Genomic DNA, 22,379 nt, shown 5'->3' on the forward strand with positions numbered 1-22,379 from the left:
GAGTGGGGCCGGACACTTACAGCGGGGTCTGCATGGAGCCTGTCTGGGAGGCCATACCCCTGCCCTCCCTCTGAGGAGCCGCTGGGCTGCCTCCCCCTCCCCTGCACAGCCCTGCACGGAAACATCCTCAGGCTTGGTCCCCAGCTGCCTGTCTCCTGGTACCGCATGGAAAGGCCGGACTCCTTGCTATGGTTTGGATGTGGTTTATCCCAAAGAAAACTCATGTTGGAATTCACAGACTGACTTCAGAGATATCACAGGTTTGGTTCTAGACCATGCCAATAAACCAAATGTCACAATCAAGCGAGTCTTTTTTTTTTTTTTTTTTACTGAGATGGAGTCTGGTTCTGTCACCCAGACTGGAGTTCAGTGGCACGATCCCAGCTCACTGCAACCTCCGCCTCCCGGGTTCAAGCAATTCCCTGCCTCAGCCTCCAAAGCAGCTGGGATTAGAGGCGCCTGCCACTTCGCCTGGCTAATTTTTGTATTTTTAATAGAGATGGGGTTTCACTATCTTGGCCAGGCTGGTCTTGAACTCCTGACTTCATGATCCACCCGCCTCGGCCTCCCAAAGTGCTGGGATTACAGGTGTGAGCCACTGTACCCGGCTGCAAGTCTTACTAATTTTTTGGTTTCTGAGTGCATATAAAAGTTATGCTTACACTATAATCAATTAAGTGTGCAAAGCATTATGTCTAAAAAGCAATATACATACATTAATTTAAATATACTTTATTGTTAAAATAACCTAATGTTCATCTGAGCTTTCAATGGGTCTTACTCTTTTAGCAGTGGGAGGCCCCTGCCTGGATGTTGATGGCTGCTGACTGAAGCAGATGGTGGTTGCTGAAGGCTGGAGGGACTGTGGCAAGTTCTTAAAATCAGACCACAGTGAAGTTTGCCTCACCGATTTATTCTTCTTTTCATGAAAGGTTTCTCTGTAGCATGCGATGCTGTTGGATATAATTTTACCCATGGTAGAACTTCTTTCAAAATTGAAACCAGTTCTCTTAAACCCTGCTGCTACTTTATCAACTAAGTTTATGGAATATTCTAAATGTTTTGTCATTCCAGAAATATTGACATCATCTTTACCAGGAGTAGTAGTTACAAGAGTAACTCCTCGTCTGTTCTACGTTTATCCTGCGATTGCAGCAATTCAGTCATCTTCAGGCTTCACTTTCACTTTTGTTCACTTGCTATTCCAATCACACTGGCAGTGACTTCCTCCACTGAAGTCTTGAATCCCTCAACGTCATCCATGAGGTTTGGAAGCAACTTCTTCCAAACTTCTGCTAATGTTGATACCCTGACATTCTCCCATGAGTCACAAATGTTTCTAGTGAAACATGAGTGGTTTTAGATTTCTAGATTTCCTCTCCAGAAGGTTTTCAATTTACTTGCTTACTGGAGAGGTCACTCTCTATGGCAGCTATAACCTTATGAGATGTATTTCTTAAATAATAAAACTTGAAAGTCAAAATTACTCCTTGACTTGTGATCTGTAGAGTGGATATTGTGTTGTCAAGCATGAAAACAACATTAACATCCTTGTACATCTCCATAAGAGCTCTTGAGTGACCAACTGCATTGCCAATAAGCAGCAGTATTTTGAAAGGAATCTTTTTTTTCTAAGCAGTAGGTCTCAACAGTGGCCTTAAAATATTCAGTGAACCATGCTGTAAACAGACATGCTGTCATCCAGGCTTTTTTATTTATTTATAGAGCACAGGCAGAGTAGGTTTAGCATCATTCTTTAGGGCCCAGGGCTTTTCAGAATGGTGAAAAAGCCTTGCCTTCAACTTGAAGTCTCCATATATATTGGCCCCTAATAAGACAGTCAGCCTGTCCTTAGTACTTTGAAGCCAGGCAATGAATTCTCCTCTCTAGCTATGAAAGTCCTAGATGGCATCTTCTTCCAATAGAATGCTGTTTCATCCACATGAAGCATCTATTGCTTTGTGTAACCTCCTTTATCTGTGATGTTAGCTGGATCTTCTGGAGAACTTGCTGCAACTTCTTCATCACCACTTGCTGCTTTGCTTTGTGCTTTTGTTCTGGAGACAGATTCTTTCCTTAAACCTCATGAACCCACCTCTGCTAGCTTCCAATTTTTCTTCTGCAGCTTCCTCCCTTCATATAAATGAAGAGAGCTAGGCTTTGTTCTGGCTTAGGCTTTGGCTAAAAGGAGTATTGCAGCTGGTTTGATCTTGTTCAGAACTTTCTTCATAGCAGCAATACCACTATTTTGCTTTCTTATTATTCATGAGTTCACCGGAGTAGCACTTTCAATTTCCTTGAAGAGTTTTTCCTTTACATTCACGACTTGGCTGTTTGGCATGAGAACACAAGCTTTTGGCCTGTTTTGGCTTTTGACAGGCATTCCTCACTAAGCTTAATCATTTCTAACTTTTGACTTAAAGTGAGAGAGATGTGACTCTTCCTTTCATTTGAATACTTCAATGCCATTTCAGAGTTGCTGACTGACCTAATTTCAATATTGTTGTGTCTCAGGGAATAAGGAGGCCCAAGGAGAGGAGCGAGATGGGGGAATGTCTGGTCAGTGGAACAATCAGAACATGCACAGCAGTGATCGATCAAGTTTGTCATCTTAATGAGCAAGATCAATGGTGCCCCAAACCAATTACAACAGTAACAGCGAAAACTGGTCACAGATCACAGTGACAGATAAAATAATAATGAAAACATTGGAAATATTGCAAGAATTCCCATAATGTGACAGAGACATGGAGTGAACAAATGCTGCTGGAAAATGGCAGTGACAGATTTGCTTAATGCAGGGTTGCCTTAAATCTCTGATTAAAACAATTAAAAATTGAAAATAGAGTATCTGCAGAGCTCAACAAAGCACAATAAAACAAGCTGTGTCTGTAGTTGTCAAGGTAAGGATGTTGGGAGGTGGAGGCTTTAGGAGGCGGGGACTGATGCAGGGTGTTTGGGTCATGACGGCTCCACCCTGGTCAGTGGCTTCCTGCCATTCTCCAGGTCGTGACAGAGTTCTCCCCCTCAGGAGACTGGATGACTGTCAGGAATGAATTAATTTCCACAAGAACAGGCTGTTGTAAAGCCAGGACACACTTCATATTTGGCCCCTTTGCACATGTTGGCTTCCTCTTTGATCTAAGGCATGTTAGGACTCGGCAGGAAAGCCCTGGCCAGAAGCCATGCCATGCCCTTGAACTTCCCAGCCTGCAGAACTGTGAGCTAAATTGTAATTCTTTACAAATTACCTAGCCTCAGCTATTCTGTTACAGCAACACTAAATAAGACTTTCCTACTGAGCCTTTGTACAGGGGTCCACCAGCCAGGCGGATCCCCTTCCATCCGCCTGGGCACACACTACTGCACTGCGGACAAGTGTGAATGAGCAATGATCATGCTTCTAGAACAAAACCCAGGGCAGAATCATCCTGATTCAGGGCAGAACAGTGAGTTCTTGGAAAAAAATTCAGGGCAGGATCATCCCGATCAAGGGCAGAAGGGTGACTTCTTAGATGTGACACCAAAAACACAATCCATAAAAGAAAAACTCAGTGAAGTGGACCTCATTAAAATTAAACTCCTGCTCTGGAAATGAAACAGAATGTGCCCTTGTTGCTCTGAGAGTCTTCCACATCATTGTGTGTGCCAGTAGCTCTTTCTGTTGAATTCCATTCCTTTATATAGATACACATATTTTTGATTGATTCCTACATCAGCGACCATTTGTTTTTAGTTATTGGTGTTTACAAATGAAGCTGTTATGAGCATTTTTACGTACACCAGGGAAATGAGAAACTTTCTGGATCTTGTGGTGAATTTGTGTTTACATTTAAGAGTCTGTCACATTGGGTGTGCTGTTTTCCACAACTGGCAACAGTGAGTGAGAGTTCCAGTTCCTTCACTTCTTCACCAACACTTGACATCATCAGTCTTTTAAAATTTACTCATTCTAATATGTGTGCTGTGAGATTTCACTGTTTCAATTTGCGCTTCCCTCCATGCTAATGATTTTTGAGCATATTTTAACATACTTATTTCCCATCTATAAATCTTTTTTGTAGTGTTTCTTCAAGCCTTTTACCAAGTTTCTTACTATTTTTATTATTGAGCTTTGAGATATTTTTATAGATTATAGATATGAGTCCTTTATCCGTTATATGGCCTGCAAAAATTTTCTCCCAATTTTCATGTCTTCTCTTCATTTCCTTAGTACTGTTTCTCAAATAATAGATGCTTTTAATTTCAAGTCTAAATTATCAATTTTCTTTCATGGATTGTGCTTCTGGTTTTGTATCTGAGAAATATTTGTATAACCAGAGGTCACAAAGACGTTACCCTGTTTTTTCTACTAAAAGTTTTATAGTTTTGCACTTATATTTAGTTTATATTTACATATAATATTTATGTATATAATGAACCAAAGTTCTGTTTTTGTATATGGGCATCCAGCGACTCCAGCACAATTTGTTCAGAAGGCTCTCCCTTCTCCACTGAATTGCCTTTGCACATCTCCCATACACAGAAGCTCTTTTTGGTTGTGCTGTCTTGATGCTACAGTAGGAGGGGTAAAGGCATTAAGTAATCACAGAGCCACCTTGCTTTGCTTAAAATTCTGTTGCACATGATACCAAACAACCACTAATGCAGAATATTAACCTGTGTGTGAACGACAGCAGTCTCTGGAGAGTCTTTATAAACAGACAGTTTCACGAGATCACGTTTCCGAAGCTTCCCTGGGTCTGTGTGTGCCACACAGATGTGCACCGTCAGCAACTCTCCAGTTAGAGGAGCAGTCGTGCACCGAGCTGTGTGCATTTTCCTCTGCAGAGTCCTGATGAGCACGTGCTGCCTGCCCGCCTTGGGACGGGAGCTCCCTGTGGCACAGCAGGTGGTCCTCCTGCCACACGGCTCCCGGGGTTGACACATTGTTCCCTGGTCCCATCTGTCCCTCCTGCTCCATTTCTGGACTCAGGTTTGCTCCCCACTCTCTGGAGCGACACCAAGGTGCCCCTTGCAAGGACAACAGGTTAAGGCAGGAGCTGCTGTACCCCCCTCCTTTCTCTTGTACTGACATGGGGGTCTCTTCTGCCTCCTGGGCTGAGATAACTTGAGGCTTGAGAACAGCTTGGCTTCAAGAGAGACTTAAACTACATCTTTGCAAATGTGCCCGTTTTCCTCATGGGGACGTTTCTATTCAAGAGGAGCCTGGCACCATTAACAAAGGAAAACAGGGTGTTTGAGGGAAGCTGAGACCTGGGTCAGCCTCTCACTTGTCCATCGGACAGCCCCTGCATGTTGCCCGTGTGGAAGGCCAGTGTGTGTAAAGGAAAAATGGCCAGCGCGTCTCCCTGACACAAGGCGGGGACAACCTTGACACAACTCTGGTGTGCGGGCGATGGCCAGGGATGAATGGTGTACACGCAGGCTGAGGTCTGGTGGACCTCTTCTGCGCATGCCGCTGTGCTCGGGGCAGCAAGGGGAATCTTCACAGGCAATGGCTGCACTCCCGGGACGTGATGCTGGCCGCAGAGATTTATCCCATTTCTGTTTTATGTGGGACCAGTAAAAATGGCCAAGTCAATTTAAAGCAAATGGCCCTATAGGCATATCTCCACTGGGATGGGGATGCCTCTGACCACACTGTAAGCCCACCCTAATACAGAGTAGTAACTAGGTAGCGTGCCGGAGGGAGGGTGAGGTGCACATATCCTGGTTTTCTTTCCTAGTTAATTCCCTTTGAATCCTAGCTATGTCATCAAATCGGTACCTAAAGGCATTAGAGGGCCTTCTTGGTCGGACATGAGGACAGTGATTTAAAAAGACCGAACAGACACTTCTCAAAAGAAGACATACGTGAGGCCAACAAACATATGAAAAAATGCTCATCATCACTGGTCATCAGAGAAATGCAAATCAAAACTACACTGAAACACCATCTCACACCGGTTAGAATGGTGATCATTAAAAAATCTGGAGACAACAGATGCTGAAGAGGATGTGGAGAAATAGGAACACTTTTGCACTGTTGGTGGGAGTGTAAATTAGTGCAACCATTGTGGAAGACAGTGTGGCGATTCCTCAAGGACCTAGAAATAGAAATTCCATTTGACCCAGCAATCCCATTACTGGGTATATATCCAAAGGATTACAAATCGTTCTACTATAAGGACACGTGTACACGAATGTTCATTGCAGCACTGTTTACAATAGCAAAGACCTGGAACCAACCCAAATGCCCATCGACGATAGACTGGATAGGGAAAATGTGGCACATATACACCATGGAATATTATGCAGCCATCAGAAACGATGAGTTTGGGTCCTTTGTAGGGACATGGATGAACCTGGAAACCATCATTCTCAGCAAACTGACAGAAGAGCAGAAGATCAAACACCGCATGTTCTCACTCATAGGCGGGTGTTGAACAATGAGAACACATGGACACAGGGAGGGGAGCACTACACACTGGGGTCAGTGGGGGGGAAATAGGGGAGGGAGGGTGGGGGGTGGGAAGCTGGGGAGAGATAGCAAGGGGAGAAATGCCAGATGTAGGTGATGGGTAGGAAGGCAGCAAATCACACTGCCACGTGTGTTCCTATGCAACAATTTTGCATGTTCTTCACATGTACCCCAAAATGTAAAATGCAATAAAATAAATAAATGGGGGAAAAAAAAAGTAGTATTGAAAATAAATAATTGGCTTTTGTTCATTAAAAAAAAAAAAAAAAAAAAAAGACCGGCTGCCTTGCTGAGCCTCCAGTCTTTTTCTGAGCCTCAATTCTGCCCGCTTAGGGCTAAAGTCTCGATACTCTAGTAGGTCCGGGTTTTCCTCTGGACACTCAACAATCCAAAAGAAATACATACTAGGCTGCGTTCTTTCTTATTCTCTCAGAAAAGAGGGCAGGGAGGAAAACTTATCCAGTTACTAGAAGGTTCTGAGGCTGTTATGTTTTGTCCAGCAATGAGTCCCTGGGAAGGTTCTAAACTTCTTTTCACCGGGGCTTCCAAGGCAGCTACACACTGGCTTCCACTGGCCTCAGGCTGATGCGTGCCCCAGCCAGCATGCCTGGGAGTGGGGGTCCCCGATTCACACCTGCAGCCAGGTGTGAGCACCGTGGCATTAGACCAGCCTTTCCCATCCGAGTCTCTGCCGTGTGCTGGTCCATGTCTGGCAGGGACACTGAGTGGTGTATCTATGCATTTTCTTAATAAACACCGAAGGAACAGGACAAGCACCTGGGAGCTCTGCCAAAACTAAAACATGAAAATCTATTTTTGTCACTGGATCCATGATGAGACATTTTTACTAGTTTATGAGAACACAGCAAATCTCCATTTATTTAGGTCATCTTCTGCATCCTTCTGGAAGTTTCCTGTTGATTGCTTTTTGTTCAGGCACTACAGGAGACACTGCTGTCTGCCAGTTCTGCGCCTGCTCCCTGGGGTGGCCTTTCTACGCCTGCTCCCTTGGGTGTCCTTTCTGCACCTGTTCCCTGGGTGTCCTTTCTGCACCTGCTCCCTGGAGTGTCCCCTCTGCACCTGCTCCCTGGGGTGTCCTTTCTGCACCTGCTCCCTGGAGTGTCCCCTCTGCACCTGCTCCCTGGGGTGTCCCTTATACCTGATCCCTGGGGTGTCCTTTCTACCCCTGCTCCCTGTGGTGACCTTTCTTTTTTTTATTGCATTTTAGGTTTTGGGGTACATGTGAAGAACATGCAAGATTATTGCATAAGTACACACATGGCAGTGTGATTTGCTGCCTTCTTCCCCATCACCTATTTCTGGCATTTCTCCCCATGCTATCTCTCCCCAACGCCCCAGCCCCCACTGTCCCTCCCCTATTTCCCCACTACAGACCCCAGTGTGTGATGCTCCCCTCCCTGTGTCCATGTGTTCTCATTGTTCAACACCCACCTATGAGTGAGAAGATGCGGTGTTTGATTTTCTGTTCTTGTGTCAGTTTGTTGAGAATGATGGTTTCCAGGTTCATCCATGTCCCTACAAAGGACATGAACTCATCGTTTTTGATGGCTGCATAGTATTCCATGGTGTAAATGTGCCACATTTTCCCTGTCCTTTCTTCACCTGCTCCCTGGGATGTCCTCCTTTCTAGACCTGTTCCCTGGATGTCCTTTCTAATATAGAATACTTTTTTTAACCAGTAAAATGAACTGACCTCACATAAGTGCATATAAAAACGACTGTGAAGAAATGTCATGAGTTTAGATCCAGAGCTGGTGAATGGTGCAGGGCTTTCCTTTCAGAAATCCTTGTATAGAAGGAATGAACAAGCTAATGAATACCAGACAATGGTTACAGTTAGTAAAGAAAATCAATGCTATCAACACTATACATGTGTAATTCTAGAGATTTAATATTACGAGTTGGGTTGGAATACAATCAGTCAGGAAATAGTTGAAAAACCAGCAAAACAAGCAAAACAGAGATAGAAGGTGGAGAAACGAAACCCAGCAGCACGAGTGGATCAAGAACACATTTACGGAGAGTCCTAAACGTGCCAGGGGCCGTGCTAAGCACCTTCCCACTACTTCACCTCTGTCACCTGCGAGGCAGAACGTTTCAGTAGAAAGAACACGACCCTCAAGACGCCAGTTCTTGAAATCTTGAGCAGATTCTGCCATTGTGGTTTAGTCTCTAGGTGACCACGGAAAAGTCACATAGCTCTTCTGAACTTTCATTTACCGTTTGTAAAATAAAGAGAAACGGAAGAACTGCATCTCAGATGTATTAAAAGAGTTAAATAATGTACACGCAATGCATCCAGCCTAGTACAGAGTACGGACAAAATGCAATATAATTTTTGTAAGTGCTCCATGGTGGGTTATAATCCTGAATTTACAGCGTATGTAATGGAGTTGTGGAGAACTTTTTTCTCTAATTCAGGAAGAGGGAGTGGGTCTATCTGACTCATTTCAAAATGCTGTGTCCTTCCTCTCCAGGACACCATGGGCAAGCCTGAGAGTATCAGGTCACTATGTGGGGTGGAGCCCAAGAGGGCGAGTTCCTAAAACAGGGGTCCTGAGTGAGGCGTGAGCTGGGAACCCGATACCCTGCGAGGTCTGGCATGACCTTCCCACCCTGCACAAGGTGGCATCCACCCCGGGCTTCTTTGGGGACATCCACTTTGCTTAGCTGTGACGATCCAGCAAGTCAGTGGTGTGTAGCCTGGCACAGCCCAGCAGTTCCTTCCAACAGTGGCCATTGCAGCCCCGCAGCCCCACAGCCCCGCTCTACCCAGCCCTGCTGGACATGGACAGACACCCATGTCCACGTACAGTCTCTGCCGGTGTGCTGCCTTGTTAACACACTCACTGCCTCCATCCACTGTGCAAGGTCTTCATTACCTCAATCCTGGATTATTAAAAATGCTTCTCCAGAATTCACCTGGGCACACTGCCGCCTGCTTAACCTGAATGTGAGACCTCTCATTCTGCCACATGGAGCACTAGCCTAATTTTCCAACGCTCTCCCGGGATTGCCTTCTCCCTCCACTCCACCTGGGCAAGATACCAGTGATTTTTAAGAGACTAACCACTTCCTCTAAGAAAGCTGTCCTGACTATTAAAGTTCCAACCCCAGCTCTGACCCCACTCCCACCCTAACCCCCACCTTTTTTTGAGACAGGGTCTCACTCCATGGCCCAGGCTGGAGTGCAGGGGTGCCATCTTAGTTCACTGCAGCCTCAAACTCTTGGACTCAAGAGATCCTCCCCACTCGGCCTCCTGAGTAGCTGGGACAATGGGCATGAGCTACCCTGCCTGACTAGTATTTTACTATTAGTTTTTTCAGAGACAGGACTTCTGTTTCTTGGACTTTGGTGTCTAATTCCTAGGCTCCAGGGATCCTCTGGCCTTAGCCTCCCGAAGCGCTGGGATTACAGGCCTGAACCACCTTGCCCAGCCTTCACCCCTTTAGTGGAATCAGGACAGCTTGGAACATAAGGAAGGTGTATTTTTTAGGAATCCTAAGTAAACTTTTGCCCTCGAGAATGCTGCAAACACTCATTTCACTACATCTGGGTACTAGATGAAATTGCTAACCCTTCAGTCCCCCCCAACACTGCAATTCTGTGATTGCTCTAATTCAGGACATCTTCTCCCGTGAGCTGTCACCTTCCCATGGAGGAGTCTGAAGGGCTACTGTGGCTCTGCTCGGCCAGGCACAGCCCTGGGCACTGGAGGGCAAGGGGCAGCCCCTGTGCACACACGCACTTGGAGAATTCTCTGGACTTCTCCAGTTTTTACATTGAAAGCAAAATGATTACTGCTATCATCTAAAGAAAATGAGCGGAAAGTCCACCTCGTCCTAGAAACGCTCTTTCACTTTGCCTTGTAATGACCTGAACCTTCAGTACTGATGGTTTCTAAGTGGCCAAATGCCCCTGAGATGAGGGATCCTGTGTTTAGCAATTTTCCTTCCAGTATATCATGTTCTATCCCGGTTAATGAATCGGATGCCTCAGATATAAAGGTTATTAGAAGCGTGAGGAATTAACCATAATTCCAGTTTAGGATGACCAACTTGAGGGAAACATCACAGCGGCCTGGGGTAAATGAGAATAAATGCCGGCATCGGTTTCTGTGAACAGCCGGGTGTGGCTTTATTCTGTGGACTAGCAGATCTTGTGTGCGTTAGTTACAGGGAGGCTGTGGGCTCTGTCACCACACGCCAAGGGGCCTCGAGACATCGTCACACCTTGAATGACAGATAAATAACACTGAATATTTTCACGTTCAAGGTGTATGTGTGTAATACATATATAATAATGCGTATGCATATATGTCATATAGAAATATATGCATATTTAAATGAAGTAGCCATCTTTAGTTGCTAAGTTCAAACTCCTAGCATTGTCTGTGCGAGGCCAGGAGGGAGCCCAGGTCTCCTGGGTGAAGTCAGAGTGCCTCCATGATGCTTCGCTTCATTCATCTCCTGTCACTCTTCATTCCCGCAGTGTGCACCCCCCGAAGGATCGTCCCACTATTGAGGATAATGAGGATTATAATGCATTCTTCCCTATTCCTCACATGATATACACTCAAATTTGTGAGTGATTTATTTACTGTCACCAGGAAGAGAAAAGCAATTCAGACACACAAGCTACTTTATATTCTCCTTTGGACCATTAAGTTTGAGAGGAAGAGCCACTAAAGTGCCTTAAAATATTACAAACACCCAGGTGACTGCGTGGCATATTATACTCATCTGTAAGCGAGGTGTCCCGTCTCCCGGAGCATGGGCTCGGAGAGGGGTCATCACGCATCAGGAACTGGTGCACCACATCAGTGGAGTCCCAGCCTGGAAAGCGATGTAGCCCGTTCCTCACAGTCAATGTAAACACAGATGCAAAACCCTCTCCTCCCCTCCCCTTCCCTTCCACCACAGCTCATGTCATCTGCAGAGCACAGGACTCAGTGGGAACAATCACTTCAACCCAGTGGCTCAGGTGAAAATTTCTCTCCTTCTGAAGATTCCTCTTTTCCCCGAATAAACTGCTACGTGTACCCCGATGCTTATGTCTTAGACACCCGAGTAAGTGTAGGTGAGAAGAGGGTGAGTTGTTCACTTACTCCAGTCCTCTGAACTTCCATGAACACGGCTCTTTGGAAGGACTTCTCCCACACGGCCAGCTCGCTGCCAAGTTCCACGCTGAAAACGTGGCTCTTCCCATGGCTGGCCACGACACTGAAGCAATAGGGCCTCTGGTCCTCAAAGTCAAAATCTTGAAGACCCAGATACAAGTTTGCTTGTAAGCAGCAGTCACCTGTGAGCCAGAACTGAAAAAGAGAGCACGGATTGGAAACGTGTGGGGCTGGAAGGTCAATCTCAGGCTGAGGGCATGGTGTGAGGGAAGGCAGAGTTTGCATGATCTGGGAAATAGTCACCTGGGCGCAGACGAGGACGCAAATTCAGGAGCAATGAGCCCTCCTCGTGTACAGCGGGTGCAGAAATGGTGCAGACACATACCGGCAGGTAAATTATGTCAAACGCCCAACTCTCTGTAAGTGCCTTTTCCTTAAAATACTGGTCACCACACTCTTTTCTGTGTAACTGTGAAGGTAAAGATGAGGCTGAGTGTGGTAGCTCACGCCTGTAACCCCAGCACTTTGGGAGACTGAGGTGGGTGGATTGCTTGAGTCCAGGAATCTGAGACCAGCCTGGTCAACATGGCAAGGCCTTGTCTTTACAAAGATAAATGAATAAATAAAAGACAACAAATTATCAGGTGTGGTGCCACGCCTGTAGTTCCAACTATTTGGGAGGCTGAGGGAGAAGGACTGCTTGAGTCCAGGAGGTAGAGGTTACAGAGAGCCAAGATCACATCACTGCACTCCAGCCTGGGTGACAGAGGGAGACCTTGTTTCAGAAAAAAAAAAAAAAAAAAAAAAAGATACAGATGAAAGTCTTGAGACATTGATGCTTGTGTTTATCATAAAACCAAAAACGAAACACCAGCACCACTCGAACGCATCATGTCCTCTGAGCCCCCGAGTCTCTGTAGAGTTACTGGCTGTTGCTCTCCTGCATGTCCCCTGTCCTGAGATGAGGGACCCAGTGCCCAGAATGCCTCTGAAGCACGATGAGGCCACAGCCACCCAGGAGCCCATTCCGCTAACCCAAAGGCCTGGCAAAGGGAGTCATATTCTCAAGGCACACAAAGGACTCTTGTTCCATTTCTGGGTAATTATTTAACCCAGAGATGTAAGTTACCTACAGCATGCCTGTTAATCACAGATTTATCCATGACCACCAAGGTGACTCGGATGCTACCAGCCTGTGCTACACAGAACAACCTGGAGTGCTCCCCACTTCTTTCCCCTTCTGCGAGGTTACACCCCACTTCAGGATTCACTTTCTCTAGGGCAGGAGAGAAAGTCTGGGGTCCCAGTTGTCACAATTACCAGGTCAGCAGCATGGAGGTGCATGGTGAACATGCACTCAGTACCCGGCTGACGCCGCCCTGTCTCTGTCTGTCTCTGTCTCTGCCTCTGTCTCTCTCTCTGTTTCAATCTCTTTGCATTTTATGTCTGTTTCTCTGTCTCTTTCTTTCTCTTTCTCTGTCCCACTTCAATTCTCAGCTCATCCATTCATTTACTCGTCCCACAGACCCACCCTGAAGAGCCCCCCACCCCAGACACCCTCCTGGGACACTAGGCCCCAACATCAATTTCGCTGACCAGTCTCTCCCCAATGAAGGGAAATGAGGGGAGACTCCTGGGCTGGGGCTTCCAGTGTCCTGAACGAGAATGTGATGTTCACCCACAGCCCTGCATACGGCAGCAGAAAGGAAGGGGAGCCGCCCACCTGCTGGGTCTTCCCATCATGATTCTGAGGTGTCTCTACTTATGCCGACCAGCAAAGCTGGACGCTCCCCACTCATATTTACCAGCAAGGTCCAGTCCCAAAATCCACATGAACTCAGAAGCTGGCCAAATTGTTTTACTTGAAATATGCTGACATATGCACTCCAGGCACAGGTTTGAGGTAAAGCTTTGACTGAGGTACCTGGGGTGCCTCCTGGCCTCTCCGGGGGTTGCCCTGACTCTCCTGACCTCTCAGACGGCTCTGCAGGAGGCCCCTGGTCACAGAGAGCACTGCACATTCACCCCTGTGCATCATCCAGACACCAAATGCCTTGTGGTGTGTGCACATGGAAATGTGTGTGCCCATGAATGTGTATGTGAATGTGTGCACGTGAATGGGTGTGCACGTGAATGGGTGTGCATGTGAATGTGTGCACATGAATGGGTGTGTACAGGTGGAAATGTGTGTGTACATGAATGTGTGTGCACGTGAATGTGTGTATGTGAATGGGTGTGCACATGAATGTGTGTGTGAATATGTGCGCATGTGAATGTGTATGTGAATGGGTGTGTATGTGAATATGTGTGCACATGAATGTGTGTGTACGTGAATGTGTGTGCATGTGAATGTATGTATGTGAATGGGTGTGCATGCGAATGTGTATAAATGAATGGGTGTGCATATGAATGGATGTGTACAGGGGGAAATGGGTGTGTACATGAATGTGTGTGCACGTGAATGTGTATGTATGTGAATGGGTGTGGGGTGCACACACTGCTAACCCTAAGTAAGCCTTGAGTCCAGAAACTGCACTTCAAATCTGGAGGCCCCTGGATCCTCTCCCTCAGCTGGGATACATGGAACCTACAGGGTTACACGTCACAAACCAAAACAACATATTTACCACTGGCCTTGCGGTGCAGACAGTATCTCTTTATTCACTGAACTTAAATATCAAAACTGACAAAGAAGAACTTTCGGACGAAATTTATGTGGGCAACGCACATCCCCCTGTTGAATGGCTCATTACAGTTGGGCCTTGAACAACCCAGGGGCTGGGGACACCGACCCTCACACAGCTGAAGATTCACGCATAACTTCTGACTCCCCTAAAACATCATTACTATTAATCTCTTGTTGATCAGAAGCTCTACTAATAACGCAGCCAATTGACACACATTCTGTACATTATAATATACCACATTCTTAGAATAAAAAGTGCAGCCAGGCATGGTGGCTTATACCTGTAATCACAACTGATTGGGAGGCGGAGGCGGGGGCATCGCTTGAGCCCAGGAGTTTGAGACCAGCCTGGGTGACACAGCAAGGTCCTATCTCTAAATAAATAAATGAATTAAGCAAGTAAACTACAGAATAGAGAATGCTATTGAGAAAGCCACAGGGTAGAGAAGGTATACTCGTGACACTGCGCTGCATTTGCTGACACGGTAAGTTTATACCATCTGTTTATAAGATGAATGGCCTGAGATGGGGGCAGCTGCATCTGCAGACCTCCATCCGTGATGTACAGAAGCGGTTCGGCTTTTCTGGTGCTGCTGTGACGTTCCTGCCTCCCAGGAGCACTGGCAAATCCCCCGTGGCACTTAGCGCGGGTCCCGGGGTCTTATTCAAGTTTATGTTGCTGGACTCATCACGATGGAGGGGAGGTACACAGCACTGGTGAGCTCACCTGTTACCATGGTCTGCAGTTTACTGGAGAGAGAACTTGCTTTCATGGGGATGATTAAGACATTTCACTCGGAACCCCAACACTTGAGCTCACTGCAACAGCAGGAAGAGGTGGCTACAAAGATTATCATCATGGGACAGTACGTGCTGCGGTGACCTGTGGGCAGAGCGCTTTACCGCTGTGTCTTTACCTCTTTCCACATTTTTCTCTACTGCAGATGGTGCCAAATAGATTTAGTTATATTTGACAGGAGTGAATGATAAAATGGACTAGCATCTACATGTGTTACATGAATTCATCACATCTCTTTTTCTTAATATTTTGATATTTCTAAGCTATGCAGTTTGTCTTAGAGGCTTTTAAAGTCATTAAATTATTTTCAAAATTTTTCCAACACACTTATGCAGAACAATTGGCATATAAATGAACCCACACAGCTCAACCCCTGCTGTCCAAGGGCCAACTGTGTTTTCTTTCTGATCACTTGCTATATTGGGGCAGCTGTGTATTATAACAGAAGAAAGCCACGTTTTGGAATCAGACAGACAAGATCTGAGGACTTTCTTTGTCCAGTATGAGCTATTTCACTTTGAGCAATTCACTTCTCTCCGTCTCCATTTTTGAGCTATCAAATGGAATCACGACAAAAATGTTGTCCCGACTTCACATGACGGAACAGCTGGCACGCAGTCCACACATGCTGGATTCACATTAGTTCACTGCCTGTTGTCACTGAAAACATCGTCCTAAGGCAATGCTGAGCCATGCCATACACGCAGGTTTGATGTGTGCTTTGCAGCTCCCTGGCCCTGGCAAGGTCAGCTATGGCAATACCCAGAAAGAACTTCCAGCCGCCCCCACTACTGAAGAATGCCCATCCCCACCTAGGACTGCAAGACATCATCTTATGTTTCCTTTCCAGAAAAAACAAACAAAAAGGGCTGTATTTTAAAATTATATATTTTTTCTATTAATATTTACTATGAAACAATTATAGCAATAATAAAGAGAATTCAAAAGATAAATTTTACTACTGTTTTATCTGATTTTTAAAAATATGTCAATAATTATTAATGACCTTAATAATTGACATTAATAGGACAATAATTAATAACATTCTCTTTCATGCAATGTGACTTTGTACATATAATTGTATACATTTTTAATATAATGTTTAAAACATGTTGTAAGATTTTAAATATTTTAATGGTCTTTTGATGATTCTTCAAATATCATTAATTTAAGGAGCTCTTTGATTCCTCTGAACAACTTACTTAGGGTCAATTCTGAGGAGTAAGACTGCTTGATCAAGCGACAGGCTGTCTTCCCACTGTTCAGCCTCACAAAGAATGTGTTATAAGTTCTCTGTAAGTAAAATTAATTATTCCTATGTAGCTCATTTCCCCAGGTATTTCCGTAGCTCCTTTGAAAACACTGGCTTGGCCCCTGTGCACTGCAGGGTGTTGAAGCACCTGGAAACCTGAGCACCGGAGATCAAGGTCAGCGGCTCGCTATCGAGTCAATGAGCGGCTGGCCAGGCCTTCAGGCCACCTCATCTGGACTCAGCCTTGGTCGGGCTTCTTCCTGTCTCTGGGACCTTGAACTCCATATCTGTAGAGCATTTGCTTTAGAAAACGTATTATTGTATGCTCTTTCTCTGCCACTTCAGACCTAAATCTTTCTAGAAGTGTCTTGCTGGCTGTACAAGCCGGGACTGTCTTTCTCAAGGAGCTGGGAGCCAGCCCTTCAAAATGTGGTCACTGGGAAGATGGTACCATCTCCCGTCCCCGTGGAAGGCTGGGGCACAGCCTTGGTGAGTGCCTGGCTCTAAGCTGTGAAACCATCTCCTGTCATGAAGATGGGAGAAGCTCTCTGTTTCTTTTCAGGAGGCCAATTAACAGACACTGATGGCCCTAATCGCCTCCCCAGCCCAACTTGCAGAAACCCTCTCACCCTCTGTTTCAGTGGAGTTGAGTTTAATCTTTCTCTCCTGTCATAATATACTTGAACAAGGTCTTCTTGCCTTCTTCACCTTTAACTCTGGTGTCATGTTGTCCTGACATGGCTTTAGGAAAATCATTTAGGAATTCTTCCTCTCAGTGTTGTAATGATCCAAACAGGACTACGCCAGAGATGCCTGAAGAACACGTTCGAGAACTCTAAATGTCCACCCGCGACAGACTCCCAGAACACCACCACTTCTAGCATGTGGAATAAGCAGGATTCGCGCCGAGCTTGGAAGCCGAGTGAGTCTGGGCCCATGCCTGCCTCTGCTTGGCTTCTGGAAGGTCCTCGCGCACTTGCTCCTTCTGAGTTCTCAGCTACAAAACATAATCTCCTGAGGTGTGGAGAGAATTAACTCAGGGACACAGCTACGTGCTCAGCGAGGTTCCGAGGGAAGTAGTCAATAAAGACAGCTCTCATTACCAAGATCCTCTACCAAACAGGAAAACAGGGACCTCTCCTGAAAACCTTAATGGTGTATCTTCAAGTTGAGAGGACCCACCCATGCATGTCACACCAGACGCTCTGAGGTGTCCAGGGTGCTTTCCTGCCATGCTGCACCGAGGCTGTTGATCATTTCGCTCATGACTGCAATCAAGGCTGATTGATGTAATTTTCTCATCTATTTTATGATGAGTGTTGAAATACAGAACACATAATTTTAAGAGTTGGGGAAAGTAATTTTTAGAGAGGAGAAAGTATCAGAGAAAAAACAAAATCACAGCTTCAGAATTTGATTTCGGGTCTAAATATTAATGACTAGACTTTGAAATGGTAATTATGGATATTTAAAGAATCTGTATGAAAAAGTGCTAGTTCTTATGATACTCACATATCTATTTACAGTTTTGAAAATGAATTGAATGTATTTACCTTTAAATTTATGTATGCTAGATGATAAACATCAGCAACTAAATGTGTATAAAAGCAGGCAATACAATTTTGTAAGATCACTATTTTAAGACTTCCAAATAGGACATTTAACTCATAGAATTTAATCTTTTTGAAAAATATTGAATGTCATAGATTTATTATTATCTACCCCACTTTTAGTTCAATACCTTTGCCATAGCCATTCTACTGGCTAACTTCATGATTTCATAAACACGTCACAGAATATTCACTGATTAAAATATTTTTTTACAGTCTTCCTGGGAAAATGAGGTGGCTCTACAGCTTACCAATGAACCACACATATCAGATACAACAGTCTCTCAAAGACACCCCAGTGCTTAAAGAACGTCTCAGGTGCACGGAAGGAGAATCCTCTGAAACAAGAGGGGGAGGAAGCAAAAACGTGCTGAGGAGGAGCCCACACAAAGGAAGGAAAAGGCCGAGAATCCTTCTACGAATTCCTCTGTGGAACTGTGACAAATGAAATGGCATGCGTATCACCTAATACCAAGAGGCTGAAGTCAACATAAAGCTTCCTTTTTACCATCCTAAAAAGAATGCACTCCTGCTACAGATAATTTAGAAAACAGAATAATTTTCAAAATGACAGCAACAACAGTGAGAAGAGCCATCACCGAGAAAAAACCACAGTTAATATTTTATTTTATTTTATTCCATTTTTTAATGAATATGCCTACCACAGAAATGTTCACTTTCTGATCAATGACTTTATTTTTATTATTGTTTATTACAACCTGTAATTAGGAGCCTTAATTCAAATACATCCGGCCTTTTCCTTCATCTCCTTCATTACCGTATTCAACAAAAATAGGAACAATGCAGAAAAATGTGGCCCAAATAAATGTTCCAAAAATGGGAAATAAATGTATCATTTGAAAATATTGTTATGGGAATGTATTTCCCTTGCACATGTTTCCATTAAAGGCCATCGGATATCCCTGAATTAAATTTCAAATAAAGCAACTACAGATAGAATTATTTTTGAGGATATTTTCAATTCAAGAAAACAAACCAAATTTTGAAAGACTAATCTTTATTCACGTCTAACTTTTGACTGATAACTCTTTATGGTCAAATTCTCAGACTAAAAAGTGTGTATTTTTAAACTTTCACTTAATAGATGCTTTGTCTTTGTTTTGCGTTCCTGTGTGGAAAAGACACAGGTGGTTTGTTTACGTGACACTCTGAGTCACGCACATGCCAGGACACAGCGACGCCAGGACACGGTGAGCGAGGATGTCATCGCCTTGCTGTGGAGATCCCTCTAGGGTCACGTGGCTGGGGCCTGGGCCGGGGCCATGTGGCACCTCCAGGCTCTGGGCAGCACCACCAGCAAGGGGCGTGCCCTGGAGGGGGGCCCAGTCCCTACCTACCCTAGGAACCACGACCAGGAAACTGGCCAGACCCTGGGGAAAGTCTGTATCTGGTTTTTTGAAAACAATTTCAATAATAGCAGCAGCAGCAGCAATAAAAACTAACATTCCTGGAATAAATTATTGTCATTCAACATCCTAAAACATATCTCTCTCAAAACACACACAAACACCACAAACCACATATACACAGACACCCTCACACATCCTTTCACCCGCCTTAGTGAGCAGCAGGATGGCAGCTAGAATCCAGGTACGGGGCGGACGGGGGATGGGGCCAGGTCGTCACATTATTTTACTATTTCAGATTTTACGATTTCAATGGGCCATGCGGAACCAACAATTCTCTCATCCTGCAAGCCCAAGGAGTACCTTATTTGTATGTAAGTATTTACAGCGCGAAAGATACCCACCTTGTGAACTTTAAATAGCACCTCACAGAGGTTATAGGTCCTTTCTGCTCGTACCCAGTCGAATGTGCTCACCTGCAAGAAACAGAAAACGTCCCATGAAAAGCAGCATGCTACTTTTGGATGAAAAATTTGAAAATTTAGAATAGTGTCACTGCATGTGTCTCCACCTCAATGAAATCCTAAGCCCCATGAGCATAATGGGTAGCACTGAACTGTACGTCCTGCTGTGAGTTTTGATGAGTCACCACACCCTCATCTCTGTCACTTTGTGGCAAATATAATAGATCCATTATCGACAGCAGAATGTCTATTTCCTTCCATCGTATCTTAGATAGATTACGTAGATATCTGTGATACCTTACCTATCACACACAATTAAGCTTACCTTAGAAAATCACGTTGGATTCCTTTTAAGTTAAATTAGGGATTAATTTTAGGTAACATTTAATGCATGTGAAAGTGAATTTTGCTGGATTCTAAAAATAGACACAAAATACCATGTAGATGGTCTTTTGCTTTTTAGAAGTAAACTAGTTCTATTTTAGAAACGAATGAAAAACTTACTAACCAATGTAATCGAATACATTTTTCATTGATCTGACCTGTTGTAGTTCGCAATTATTTTAACAATAATAATGACCAAAATAATCTCTTTTGAATGATGCTATACAGTTTACAATTCAAGTTCACATATATAATCTCTAAGTTAAAATATTTCATGCAGAAAAATCTAAAATATTCAACAGTGTAACAAATTTGATGTTTTTTATTGCTCATTCTGCACTTACTCCTTCAACCAGTAAAAATAATCAAAAGTACACTAAACAGTGTCCTTGAAATATGTAAATTATCTTGTCTTTAATTAATTGGTGACCTTTCGGTAATCATCAAACCAAACAAACTTCTGAAGACATTTTTAAAGTTATTAAAACTGAAACGTGAAAAATCACACAAATAGTTTTCCACTTAATATTTAATTGCCTGATAGTCAACTCATTGCTATTGTGATTTAAGCAATAAAATGATAAGTAAAGGGAACAATTTGAAAGTGAGAATGACCAATTAGGATACTAACTTTAAGGTTATTTTTGGATCTAGTATTCAAGTGAAAGAATTACATCTTGAATTTGCTAGGGAGAGTTTCAGGTACTTATCTGAGAGTTAAAAAGCCAAAGACTCCAGCACCCTTTCTCTGGAGAGCCGGGGAGCCATACTGATGGAGGCCTGAAGTAAACCACCACCCTGAATTCCGCAGACCTGCCCATTGATTCCTAAACACTGCACCTGCCTCTGCTTCTCCACTCCTCCTGTTCCCACCGTGGCCAGTGTTTTATGGAACTAGCTAAGGTCAGAGCTCAGGTGCTTATTCGATTATTGGAAAATACATAATGATGGATCTACCATTTTCAACTTCCCAGTTACGACAATGCTGCTTATTTGGAAGCTATCACTATAAAGGCAAAAAGAAACCCACTAAATACCCTATTCAGAGACATCTACCCAGTAAACACCCTATTCAGAGACACCTTCCACTAAACACCCTATTCGGAGACACCTTCCACCAAACACCCTATTAAGAGACACCTTCCATTAAACACTCTATTCAGAGACACCTTCCACTAAACACCCTATTCAGAGACACCTTCCACTAAACACCCTATTCAGAGACACCTTCCCACTAAACAGCCTATTGAGACACCTTCCCACTAAACACGCTATTCAGATACACCTTCCCATTAGACACCCCATTCAGAGACATCTACCCACTAAACACCCTATTAACAGACATCTACCCAATAGACACCCTATTCAGAGACACCTTCCACTAAACACCCTATTCAGAGACACCTTCTCACTAAACAGCCTATTAAGAGACACCTTCCCACTAAACACGCTATTCAGATACACCTTCCCATTAGACACCCTATTCAGAGACATCTACCCACTAAACACCCTATTACAAGACATCTACCCAGTAGACACCCTATTCAGAGTCATCTACACACTAAACACCCTATTGAGAGACACCTTCCCACTAAACACTCTATTAAGAGACATTTTCCACTAAACATGCTATTCAGATACACCTTCCCACTAGACATTGTATTCAGAGATATCTACCCACTACACACCCTATTCAGAGACATCTACCCACTAGACACCCTATTCAGAGACATCTACCCACTAGACACCCTATTCAGAGATATCTACCCACTAGACACCCTATTCAGAGTCATCTACACACTAGACACCCTATTGAGAGACACCTTCCCACCAAACACCCTATTCAGAGATATCTACCCACTAAACACGCTATTCAGAGATATCTACCCACTAGACACCCTATTCAGAGATATCTACCCACTAGACAACCTATTGAGAGACACCTTCCCACTAAACACCCTATTAAAAGACATCTACCCACTAAACACGCTATTCAGAGATATCTACCCACTAGATACCCTATTCAGAGACACCTTCCCACTAGACACTCTATTCAGAGAAATCTACCCACTAAACACCCTATTCAGAGACATCGACCCACTGAGCACCCTATTCAGAGACATCTTCCCACTAAACACCCTATTCAGAGACATCTACCCACTAAACACCATATTCAGAGCTATCTACCCACTAGACACCCTATTCAGAGACAT

At 44.3% G+C, this 22,379-nt stretch overlaps 1 protein-coding gene across 1 annotated transcript in view; it reads right to left on the reverse strand.

Moving 5' to 3' along the window:
• The window catches only part of SNTG2 (syntrophin gamma 2), a 339,371-nt gene that overhangs the window by 52,555 nt on the left and 264,437 nt on the right, over positions 1-22,379 (reverse strand). The window contains exons 13-14 of the mRNA XM_032294284.1: positions 19,723-19,794; positions 11,593-11,799 (exon numbers count right to left, since the gene is read on the reverse strand). Of these exons, the coding sequence (XP_032150175.1) occupies positions 11,593-11,799; positions 19,723-19,794 (279 nt within the window). The remainder of the gene's footprint in view (positions 1-11,592; positions 11,800-19,722; positions 19,795-22,379) is intronic.

This window comes from Sapajus apella, unplaced genomic scaffold (assembly GCF_009761245.1).
Source record: "Sapajus apella isolate SASKATOON/1434 unplaced genomic scaffold, GSC_monkey_1.0 scaffold31, whole genome shotgun sequence".
Taxonomy (NCBI): Eukaryota; Metazoa; Chordata; class Mammalia; order Primates; family Cebidae; genus Sapajus; species Sapajus apella.